Genomic DNA, 12,036 nt, shown 5'->3' with positions numbered 1-12,036 from the left:
GGTTTTTTTTTTCTGTTCCAGAATTGGCCAGGACCAGGTGCCAAAGTCTGCACAAGTGAGGGGGTGTGGCTGGGTTGAGAAGGGCAAGGTTGGCACTGGGATGACAAGGGGTACCTGGGTGTAACAGCCTGAACCCTCATCCCCTTCTCCCCAGCGTGTCTTGTGGGAACATACTTATCTGCTTTGTACATGACAGCTTCAAGAACCTAACCTTAGGGCAGAAAATAGCCCCCCTCCCCAGGAGACCCCCTCGACTCCTGGCCATGTTCTTGCCTCTGCCAAGGAGGAAGCTTCTGGTACTGATGGGCAGACTTAGGTCAGGCAGTCAGGGATGGAAGTTAAGGGGCTTGGCCAATACCCCACTGCCACCACCAAGGCACCCTAAAGGGATGAGGCTGTGGTCTGGGCCCAGGATTCTGGAAGCATGCTCATCAGCGAGTCTGCAGGTGTGGAGTAGGTTGGTGGTGGGAGTCATCTGCACAGGCTGGCTTGTTTGGGCACCACAGGGAACAGAATGAGCTCCAGCCCTGAGCACGTGGAACAACACGGAAGTGGCAGGGACAGAAGAGGGTCTGAGGCAGCTTGGACTCATGGGAGACCCCAAGCCAAGCTCCACGAGAAAGAGAACTCTGGGGTTCCTGAAAGAAATTGGGGGGGGAGTGTGCACAGGAAACTGGGGACTAGGGTAGTGAGGCTGACATGGGACAGTCGCGGCAGGGAGCAAGATGAGAACAAGTGTCCTTTGGGAAGCTGAGGTAGACGTGAGGCCCGTCCATGAGCTGGACAGACTGTGCATACCTGGGAGATGGGCTCATCTCAGCCCCCTAGCCTGGGTGTAGGACTGGCTAGAGGTGACCTGAGCAGGACCTGGTGATACGTATCCTGAGTCCCAGCTCTTGAGAAAGGTCCTCCCTTCTCACTAGCCTCAGGGATTATGGGTCTGAGTTTCTTGGTGGGAATGCAGCAAGCAGAGGGCCCAGGTCTGTGGATGCCAGCCTGTCCCTAGTGCTCCACCAGCTGTAGGTCCCAGGCTGGGCAGGACCAGGAATCTAGGCCAGTACTCCACATTCCTGCTGACCCTCTGCCCAGTGGGGGTGAGGGCAGGGGACTTGATTAGCTGGGCACAAGGCCACTTGCTTCTTCTAGCTCCTCTGCAGTGGCAGCTTCAGGAGGGTGAGGGGAGGGCTGGACACTGGGTCCCGGGAGGAGAAGGGAGGCTTCCAGACAAGGCTTGACACACAGTGAGGGGAGTATGTCCCACGGGCGGGCACGGACCACATGACCAGGAAGCCCTGATAACAGAGGCAACCAGGGGTTAAGATGCCATCTCCCAGGAAGAGTGGGAGAGGGCCTTGCCCTCCTGAGGGCAGAGAGTGGGGGTGGAGCGGGGTTTGTACATCCTGGAGCAAACAAGCCAGCTCAGTCACCACCCACCCCTTCTAGGCCAGCCATTGCCACCTAATAGACTCGGGAGAGTGTGTGTGGGTCAGAGGACTAGCAATCATTTAACCAACTAACCAGTCATTTCAGAAGCACACCACCAGGCCTTTCTTCTGCTGGGTGGATTCAAACCACCCACCTTGCAGTTAGCAGCTGATCATGTTAACCACTGGCAACACCCAGAGACTCCTCCCACTACTGCCTCCATCAGCAGTCGGCTTCTCATCCAGATTCCTCACCTTCGCCCAGTAGCCGCTGCAGGAACTGGCCCCAGGGCTGTGACCACCGGGCCTCAACCCCACTCTAGCCATACCTGCCTCCCAGCTGTCCCTCCCCCAGGGCACTCATCTGCATGCCTCAGAGCTTCGCACTAACTGTTCCTGGTGTCCAGGGTTCTGCCGGCCAGCTGGCTACCTCCTCTCAGCTTCTGGGGTCCCCAGGGAGGTCACTGCTCAGAGGGGCCTTCCTGGTCACCCTCCCCCCAGGCAGTCCTCTCTGGGGACTGACCCATCCTGCCTGATGCTCCAGGGTTTACACTCAGAAGCTTCTGGGCGGTTGCCAATGGCAGGGACAGACTGGCACTGTGGTGTCAAAGGACACAGAGAAACAAGGTGGGCATTGGGGACAGGAAGACAGGCAAGGGGTGTGGGTGGTGATGGTGAGGCAGCAACTCAGGGTTGGGGGGCTTGAAGACACTGAGGTCGGGGATACACCTCTGTCCTGGGAGCTCCCCACCCCTCTGGCCCCTGCCCTGCCCTTCAGGCCATGTGCATCTCAGCCCGGGGTGCCACCAAACCTGGAGGGCATTATCCCTGTGCGACTCCAACCCCCAAAGGTTCTGGGCATCAGAGTTTTGCCTCAATACTGGTTTCACGGAGCCCAATTCCCAGCCCCAGAGCCCACTCCACGCAGTCCCCGAAGGAACTCCATGAGGGGCTCAGCTGGGTCCAAGAAGCCCCCCACTCCACCCACCCTTCAGCCATCTGGGGGCCCCCGGGGCCGAGGGCGCCCGTGCGAGGAGCGGACTCACCTGCACTTGGCAAGCGCCCTGCGAGAGCAGCCACTGCACGCAGTTGAGGTGGCCGGTGGCGGCGGCGTCGTGGGCCGGCGTGGCGCCGTTGCGCGCCCGGGCCGCGGCGGGCTGGGCGGCCTCCTCCACCAGGAAGCGCAGGCAGTGCAGCTTGCCCGCGCGGGCCGCGTGGTGCACGGACTGCGCGTCCAGGGAGTCGCGCAGCGAGGGCCGCAGCTGGCCGGTGGCGTGCAGGGCCCTGAGCACGTCCAGGTCACCCTGCCTCGCCGCCTGCAGCGCCCGAACCAGAGTCATGGTGCCGCCGCCGGCGTCGCCACCCCGCGCTCAGCGCGGTCCCAGGGACGCCATGAGAGAGAGAGTCCTAGGGCCCCGGTTGCGCAGCCGGCCGTCGGGGCTCAGCTGCCCCGGCCGCTCCGCTCCGCCTCCGCCGCGCTCTGCAGCCCCGCCGCCTCGGGCGCCGGGCTCTAGGCTCGGGCCCGCCCCCTGCCGCCTCCGCCCCGCCCCGTGTCACCACCCACCCGCGCTGCGAGGGCGACCGGACCTGGGTGCCAGGAGGCTGAGGGCTGATACCCGTCCTATGAGGGTCTCTGGCGACAGCCAGCCAGGCGCAGCGCGCGAGGTGTGGGAGGAGAGGGGATTCTCTCCCAGTTTGCCTGACTTAAAAATGGAGACCCCCGGGCCACAACGTGGGATTCGATTTCAGAGCGGTGCAGGGCCGGGAGAGTGGGGCGGTAGACCGACTCCTCCATTGGGAAGTGCCCACTCTGCTGTCCTGGCGCTGTGGACCCAAGCCAGTAAACGGTCGGGAATACAGGGCCACCAGAAGAGAGAGGTGGGGAGCTAGCGACAGGGGCGGTCAGGGAAGCTGCCACCTGAGCGGTAAGAAAGGGGACTCCTTCCAGGCAGGGGCTTCTGAAAGGACAGGAGCTCTGGCCCAGCGCAATAGTGTCCCGGTCGTCCTTCTCTTGGGTCCTCCTCTTAGCCTGGGATGGTGGGTGCCACCAAATCTGGAGGGTACGCGCCCTGTGCGATTCCAACCCCCACAGGCTCTGGGGTATCAGAGCGTTGTCTCAATTCTGGTTTCACGGAGCCCAATTCCCTCTGGCTCCCTACCACCCATTTCCCATTCAAGGGAGTGGCCCAGGATTGCGTCTGAGGGAGGAAGGCCCAAATTCTCCCTGCCTCCGGGTGGATCCTGCCTCACAGGGATCCTACAGGACAGAGGGGAGCTTTCCCTGGGGGTTCTGAGGCTGTACATCTTTACAGACGCCCGACATCCTCATTTTTCTCCACCAGAAACTGCCGGGCAGCAGCTCAGCGTGTGACCCTGCAGGGCGTAGGAGCTCCTTTGAAGACAGGGAGGAAAGAACTCACTGGACTCCGGATTCAGATGCGCCATCGTCTGGGAGAACACCCAGCTAATGGTCCCGATGGAGGAGGTGGAGGGGTGGGGGGTGGGGTGGGGCACAAGTAATTTGTGAGCTTGAGTGCCTGGGGCTCTCGAACAGGGGCAGAGCACAGTGGGGCAGGGGCAGAGTGGGCATCCAGGGAGTGGGCGACCAGCCCGCGAGCTCCCAGGCAGCCTGCAGTCACGGCTGGAAGCCCTCCGTGGGAGCTGGAGAGGCACAGCCAATGCACACCAGTTTGAGCATTCAGACCTGGGGGCTGTCCCGCCGTGGGAGCGCAGTCAGCACATCGGGTAACTTTGTAGCCGCCTTTGCTCTCCCTTGTCCGTCCACCACCCACCTAATGGAGCCTCATGAGGGCCCTGGCTGAGAACTGATTGGTCCATCCAGTGCCTAGCCAAAGGTGGCACATGAAACGATGTCACAAAAAAACTTCCAAGAACCACAGGAGGCCTGATCCAGACCTCTGGGGGAATTCAGCTGATATTCCCTTGAACTACCACCTGGTGGCGCTGTGTGCAATGGCCTCAAAAATTCCCTGGTTCCTTTTTAAAAAAAAAATCATTTTATTGGGGGCTTGTTCAGCTCTTATCACATCCATCCATCCATCCATCCATCCATCCATCCATCCATCCATCCATCCATCCATCCATCCATCCATTGTGTCAAGCACATTTGTACATGTTGCCATTATCATTTTCTTTTTAAAAATCATTTTATTGGGGGCTTGTACAATTCTTATCACAGTCCATACATACATCCATTGTGTTAAGAACATATGTACATTTGTTGCCATCATCATTCTCAAAACATTTGCCTTCTGCTTGAGCCCTTAATATCTGCTGCTCATTTTCCCCTCCCTCCCCACTCCCCTCTACCTCAGGAACCCTTCATCATTCATAAATTTGTCATATATTACACTGTCCGACGTCTCCCCCCACCTTCTTCTCTGCTGTCCCTCCCCCAGGGAGAAGGCTATACGTAGATTCTTGTAATCAGTTCCCCCTTTCTACCCCACATTCTCTCCACCCTCCAGGCATCGCCACTCTCACCACTGGTCCTGGAGGAGTCCTCTGTCCTGGATTCCCTGTGTTTCCAGTTGCTATCTGTGCCTATGTACATCCTCTGGTCTAGCCAGATTTGTAAAGTAGAATTGGGATCATGATAGTCGGGGGGTGGAGGGGAAGTATTTAAGAACTAGAGGAAAGTTATACGTTTCATCATTGCTACCCTGCACCCTGCCTTCTTCATCTCCTCCCCACAACCCTTCAGTAAGGGGTGTCCGGTTGGCTACCATTGGGCTTTGAGTCTCCACTCTGCACTCACCTACATTTTCAATGATATGATTTTTTGTTCCTTGATGCTTGATACCTGATCCCTTCGACAGCTCGTGGTCACGCAGGCTGGTGTGTTTCTTCCATGTGGGCTTTGTTGCTTCTGAGCTAGATGGCCACTTGTTTATCTTCAGGCCTTAAAGACCCCAGATGCTATATCTTTTGATAGCTGGGCACCATTATCATTTTCAAAACATTTCTTTCTACTTGAGACCTTGGTATCAGCTCACTTTCCTTCTTAACCTAGGGAGAGACTGTGCTTTCTCCTCCTGCAAACAGTTATGTTTTTGGAAACTCTAAAAGGGGCAGCTCTTCCCTGCTCTACAGGGTCGCTGGGAGTCTGCAGGACTCGATGGCAGTGACTTTGGAGTTTGGTTCTTAACCTCAGTGAAACTGGAGCAGACTCAGCTGTCTGATGGAATCCGTGGTCCCTGAGGTCTGGAAACTGGCCAGTGGTTTGTGGGCAAGAAGTGGGGAGATTTTTTCCTGCCAGCCTCAATGCATCATGAGAGGAGGGTTTCAATGCCCACTTGCGTCGTCGCCTCCAGGGCACTCAGTAGCAGGTGCACCTCTCAGGTGAGCAAGTGGAGAATGTGCACCTGCAAGGCCAGTGAGTGGCAGGGGTGATAAACCACAAACTCACTGTCATCTAGTCAACACTCAGCAACCTGATAGGCTGGGGAGAACTGGCTTTGTGCGTTTCTGAGACGCTAACTTTTTATGAGAGTAGAAAGACGCTTCTTTCTCCCTTTGGATCTGCTGGTGGTTTCGAACTGCCGAACTTGCAGATCACAGCCCAACTCTCAGAGGCCGTACAGAATGAAAAGCCAAGGTGACCCCCTCCCTTGTGTCTCCTCCACAACAAAACTCCCTGCAATCCCATTTTTTACCCCTAGAGGGCTCCCCTGACCCGGGACACCTGCATCTCAGTGGCTTCATCTGCCGGGTCAGGCCTGGCTGAAGAAAAATGGCCAGGCCACGGTCAAGGTCACATCATCCCTGTGTTCCTCCAGAAGCTGCCAAGGACACCTCCATGAAAGTCACGGGTGAACATCTATTCCTTACTGATGGAATAGTCTCTCAGGCTCAGACTGGGAGTGAGGCCCTCCTCCCCAGCCAGAGCACTCCCGATCTTACCCAGGGACAGTCTGCCCCCAGACGTCCACAGCACCCTGGAGAGCAGAGACAGGCAACCAAAATATATCGCTGGAGCTGCACTGAAGGCATTGGGGGGGGGTTATAAGGCTCCAGGAGTGGACAGCATACCAAAGGGTATGTTTCAGCAAACAGATGTAAGCCTGAAGTGCTCACTCACCTATGCCAATATGCCAAGACATTTGGCAGACAGCTCCTTGGCTAACAGACCAGAAGAGATCCACATACCTGTTTGTTCCAAAGAAAGGTGATCCAAAAGAATGCGCAAATTCTCAAATAATAGTATTAATATCACCCGCAAGTTAATTGTTTGGCGGAAGGAGATTCAATACCGGTTGTAACAACACTTCACAAGGAGCTGCCAGACATTCGAGCTGGTTGAAGCAGACCTAGAACCAAAGGTGTCGCTGCTGATGGCAGGCAGATCTTGGCTGAACGCAAAACAGTACCAGAAAGATGCTTACCTGTGTTTTACTGACAACGCAAATAGATATGCCAAGGCATTTGAGTGTGAATAATAAATTATGGCTCATATGTGAAGAATGGAAATTCCAGAACACTCCATTGTACATGTGCACAACCTCTCCATAGACCAAGAGGCAACTGTTGAGACAGAAGGAGGGAATATTAAACTAAAAAACCAAGCCACCTAAAACTCACCGGAATGGAATTGATTCCAATTCAATAGCAACCCTATTGGAGGGTAGAACTGCCTTTGTGGTGTTTGAGACTGTATCTCTTGACAGGAAGTAGAAAGACTCATCTTTGTCCCTTGGAGCGGCTGATGGTTTTGAACTTTGGACCTCACAGTTAGCAGTCAACAGGTAATGACTGCACCACTAGGGCTCCTAAGGTAATACTAGAAAGCAACAAAGACAAAAATGCCCCACTGCTATTAGACTTAGCGATCCGATAGAACCCTTGGTGGTGCAATGGTTAAAGTGCTGGGTTAGGAACCCCAGGTTCAGTGGTTCAGACCCACCAGCTACTCTATGGAGAACTAGCAGTATGCTTCTGTAAAGATCAGATCAACGGCACCAGGAGCCTTATGAGGCAGTTCCATTGTGTCTTACAGGGCAGAGACAGACGGACGAGGAGCTACGATGTGGTTTAAAAGGTATGCTTCTGAGTTGGATTCTTCCACCATACGTAATCAACCTGCATGTTGAGCAAATACTCAGAGAAACCACACTGTATGAAGAAGCATGTGCATCCAGATGGTAGTAGACTCATCGACAGTCTGCAATGTGCAGATGACACAATCTTACTTGCTGAAAGTGAAGCAGGCTTGAAGCACTTAGTGATGAAGATCAAAGACTGCGGCCCGCAGTATGGGTTATGTCTCCACATACAGAAAGCAAAAGTCCTCATAAGTGGACCCATAAACAACATCGTGATAAATGAAGAAAAGATCGAAGTTGTCAAAGAGTTCTGTGTTAGTCTGGATCGACTAGAGAAACAAATCCATGGACACACATATGTGTATAAGAAAGAGATTTATGTACAAGAGCAATTGAACATTGAGAAAACATTCCATCCCAGTCCAGATCAAGTCCATAGGTCCAATATTAGCCCATACTTCCAATATCAATCTGTAAAGTCCTCTTCAGACTCACGAAACACATGCAATGAAACCAAATGCAGAAGATCACAGGCCAGTGGGCAGAAAGCCTTTGGATCACGTGTCATTGGAAACATCTCATCACTGGCAGGGGTCTCTCTGTGGCTTCTCTGGCTTCTGAGGTCTGGTTGCGTCCATGTGACTTGTCTTCTGCAATGTCTCCAGGGCGTAGCAGAGAGAGAAGAGGAAGTACAGATTTCCCAGAATTCTCAGGAGAAGGCCATGCCCACAGAAGGCTCATTGGCTATCTCCAGATTGACCGCCTACACTCCACCCCTACACTCTTAATTCTTAAATTGACACCAGATTAGGTGACTACCACAAGTTCATGGACACCCTTGGAATCAGCGGTCAAGAAATCAAATACTGTATTGTATTAGCAAAGTTGGCTGCACAGGACCTCTTGAAACTGTTGAAAAACAAGCACTAAGGTATTAGCTATATAAATGCCAAGGCCTCGGCATTTTCAATAATGTCATATGCATGCAAAAGTTGGACAATAAATACGGAAGACCGAAGGACGGATGTGTGTGAATTGCTATGTTGGTGATGGTTAATGTCATATGTCAACATGGCGAGGCTGTGACTCTCAGTGCTTTGGCAGCTATTCTGCAATCAACCTCATTTTGTGAGCTGATGTAAGCAGTTAAAGAGTTGGAAGAGGGATTTCCTTATGGGGTGTGACCTGAATCCAATATATAGAGATGTTTTGGCAAAACTCAGGTGTAATCCTGTCTTGTCATCTTCGTTCAGTTGTGGGCACACGAGCCAGCAGCAGGATGCCTGACTGGCGGGTTTCCTTAGCCCCTGCAACCACATGAATCAGGAGAAGCCTAGCATGCACTTGCCAGCTTCCAAAGTTGTACAAGCTATTTTATATACATATATGTGTGTGTGTCCATCCTGTTGGTGCAATGGTTAAGCAGTTGACAGCCATGCTATCTGGAAGGTCGATATTTGGCAGTCTGCTTCCATACAGATGTACAACGTTGGCAGTCATAAGGGAAATTCAGCTCCGCCCTACAGTGTCTAGGAATTGGAATTAAGTCAATGGAAGTGGGTTTGGTTTGATCTAGACATATTTATTCATATACTTCATTGATGTTGCTCCTCTACAGAACCCAGGCGAAGACGGTGAGGAATACTGATGACCAAGTACTGCCACAAGAATAAACCAAACTGTCTTGGGAGAAGTCCAGCCAGAATGCTCCTTGGAAGGGTCTCACTCTGGAGAAAACACTCACACTTGACCAAGTAGAAGGTCAGCCAAAAGAGAGACAGATCCTCGATGAGATGCATGAGTACAGTGGTTGCACTGAAGGGTTTAAACAGCAACATTGGTGACGGCGAGGCAGGCTGGGGCAGTGTTTTATTCTGTTGGGCAGAGTCGCTATGAGTTCAATGGACTCCACAGCACCCTAAGAGCAACTACGGCTTGTAGGCACCGGGTCAGGCATCACATGCATGCTCCGGCACCACACCAACACCCTGAGAGAGGTACACCTGCTATCCCCACTTCCCAAGGGAGAAAACAGATAGAGCAGAGAATGGGTGGATTTGAACGCAACCATTGAAAATTCTATGAATGCACCTCTCCTCTGGCACTTATAGGAGTTGGAGTCACTACGTGGCTTTTTATTAAAAAGTTGGTCTTTTGGGTAAGGCAGAGGGGACTGGGTGGCCTGAGCTTCCCCGGGCCCAGTTGCTCCACGACACCGGCATGGTGGGCACACTGGTTCTCTTGGGTAGAGCACGGACGGGGGCGAGGGTGGGGGCTACAGAGGGCGTCCCAGCACCCTGGACAGCGCACGCCCGGCCCCGCCCCGCCGCGCCTCCTCTGGGTCTGGCTCGGTGGGTCGGTCCCGCAATCCGCAGTCCAGTCCACCAGGCTGGCCGTTGCCCTGCCAGCCGGGTCGGGGGAGGGGAGCAGATGGGCGGGGGACGCCCAGGTTGTTTGCAGCAGCAACGGCCACGCGGCGCCGAGGCGGCCCGGGCGGGGGGCGGGGCCCGGCGGGCGGGAAGCCCCGAGCCCAGTACCGCCCTCCCGCCGGGTCACGTGAGGCCCGCAGTCCCGAGGGTGGCACCCGGAGCTGGAGCCGATTGAAACGTAAATGACCTCGGAGGGTTAATAGAGTCCGGGCTTCCAGGTTGCCTAGCCTACACCGGGCCTCAGTTTCCCTATCTGGAGCCGAAAGCGGGGGAACCAAGAGATCTTTCGTTCCGTGCGTCCCCGGAGAGCTCTGCGGCCTTCGCGATGCCTGGACAGAAAGTCCGGGGTCCCACCTGAGCCCTATCCAGCTACTCTCCCTCGACAAGAGCCTGAGCAGGTCGCAACGACCCCCCAGGCCTTGGTTTCGCTTCCAGCGCAGCTCTCAGTCCGCAGAGTGGCAGAGGCCCGGAGGCTCTGCGGGGCGACTTCCATCGGCCTGTCTCCTGGGAGCGAGCGCCCAAAGGCCTGGGCTCTGCAGCCTGGTGGCCACTAGGTGCCCTGTCCTGGCCTCGGCCAGGGCTCTGAAGAGGTCCCCAACCCGAATATGGGCATTGAGTGCGGAAGGGCGGTGCGCTGAGCCTGGCGGCGCGCGGCTGGACTGACCCTGGGCTCCCGACGGCGCTCGCACTTCCCCGCCAGGGCTGGATGGGCGCCTGGGGTGGGACCCCGATCTTGCCGCAGATGGGACTCCGACGCTGGAGGCAGGTTCCAGGGGCGCCGCCGCGCCGTGCGCACACAAAGCGGCGGCCAGATCCTGGGGCTCGGGGCGCGGGGGGGCGGGGCGGGGGCGGGGCCAGGGGCGGGCGGGCAGGCGCCGCGGACTTAAAGCCGGGCTAAGTCCGCGCGCGGCTCACTCCGCTCCGGCTCTGGCTTTCCCACGGCTTTCTCCGCTGCACCGCGTGGGGCGGCCGCGCGTCTCGCGCTGCTCATGGGGCTACCCCGGAGGGCAGGGGGCGCGGCGGAGCTGCGCAAGGTAGCGACGGGCACCGAGGGCCCGGGCGGCCGGGGACGCGGGGCCCGAGACCGTGTAACCGCTGCCTCTGCTTTTCTTCAGAGCCTGAAGCCGCTGCTGGAGAAGCGCCGCCGCGCGCGCATCAACGAGAGCCTGAGCCAGCTCAAGGCGCTCATCCTGCCGCTGCTGGGCAGAGAGGTGAGGCCGGCGGCCGCGGCCCGAGGGCGGCCCAGGGGGTCTGCGCGTCGCCCGAGGTGGCCGGCAGGGTGGGAGCGTACCCACTTGGGCGGGGAGCCCCGCAGCGCGGTGCCGGGCGCCGGGCCGAAGACCTCGGCCTTGACTGTCCCTCTCGGGGTCCCTCTCTTTCCTGGCTGGCGCAGAGCTCCCGCTACTCGAAGCTGGAGAAAGCGGACATCCTGGAAATGACCGTGAACTTCCTGCAGGAGCGGCCCGCGTCCCCCGCCCCGCCCGGCCCCGCGCCGCGCCAGCCGGCAAGCCCGCTTCACCCCTCCCCCCGCTCCCCCGCAGCGCCCTCCGACAGCTACCTGGAGGGCTATCGCGCCTGCCTGACTCGCCTGACCCGAGTGCTGCCGGCGTGCCGCGCCCTGGAGCCCGTCGTGAGCGCGCGCCTGCTGGAGCACCTGCGGCGGAAGGCGGCTGGCACCTCCCGGGACGGCGGGCGCGCCAGGGACCAGTGCCGCCCGCTCTCGCCCACCCCGGCGCCCGCTCCCTCGACACCCCCGCAGCCCGAGCCTCCAGGCAGCCCGGGCTTCTGGCGGCCGTGGTAGCCCCCACCCGGTCCGCGGACTCCTTCGCACTTAGAGGGCAGCGAGGCGCTGCGCAGCCGTCTGAGGGAGCGGCCAATGGCCGCTGGTGTTACCCCGAGGCCAGCATCAACACCCAGGACGGAAACGGACGTTTGATCTCCGTGGTCGACTGAAGGGGGCTCTGCCTGCATTCCCCCAAACTTGGGGTTCCCAGACCTGATGAGAAGGAGCAGGTGGCTGCAGGTGAGGGAGATGCCCCTCCATCACAGCTGGTGGAGGTGGGTTCTGGAAGCAGACCAGCCCTCGTGCTCCCTGGTGCTGCCACACACCTGCCCTAGCGC

The 12,036-nt window shown here is 57.1% G+C and overlaps 2 protein-coding genes across 4 annotated transcripts in view; one reads left to right on the top strand and one right to left on the bottom strand.

The window, feature by feature from the left end:
• Window positions 1-2,764, bottom strand: part of ESPN (espin) — a 33,522-nt gene extending 30,758 nt beyond the window's left edge. For all 3 annotated transcript variants that reach the window (XM_075538129.1, XM_075538139.1, XM_075538146.1), the window contains exon 1: window positions 2,471-2,764. In XM_075538129.1, coding sequence (XP_075394244.1) covers window positions 2,471-2,764 — 294 coding nt within the window. The remainder of the gene's footprint in view (window positions 1-2,470) is intronic.
• Window positions 2,765-10,904: 8,140 nt separating this feature from the next.
• On the top strand, window positions 10,905-11,716 carry HES2 (hes family bHLH transcription factor 2). The gene is made up of 3 exons (XM_075538115.1): window positions 10,905-10,949; window positions 11,031-11,126; window positions 11,309-11,716. Exons 1-3 carry the CDS (start codon window positions 10,905-10,907, stop codon window positions 11,714-11,716), a joined length of 549 nt encoding a protein of 182 aa, XP_075394230.1.
• Window positions 11,717-12,036: the final 320 nt, after the last annotated feature.

The sequence above is a fragment of the Tenrec ecaudatus genome, chromosome 1, assembly GCF_050624435.1.
Source record: "Tenrec ecaudatus isolate mTenEca1 chromosome 1, mTenEca1.hap1, whole genome shotgun sequence".
NCBI classification, from domain to species: domain Eukaryota; kingdom Metazoa; phylum Chordata; class Mammalia; order Afrosoricida; family Tenrecidae; genus Tenrec; species Tenrec ecaudatus.
Note: the sequence above shows the minus strand (reverse complement) of the source record. Positions and strands in the feature narration are given on the sequence as shown.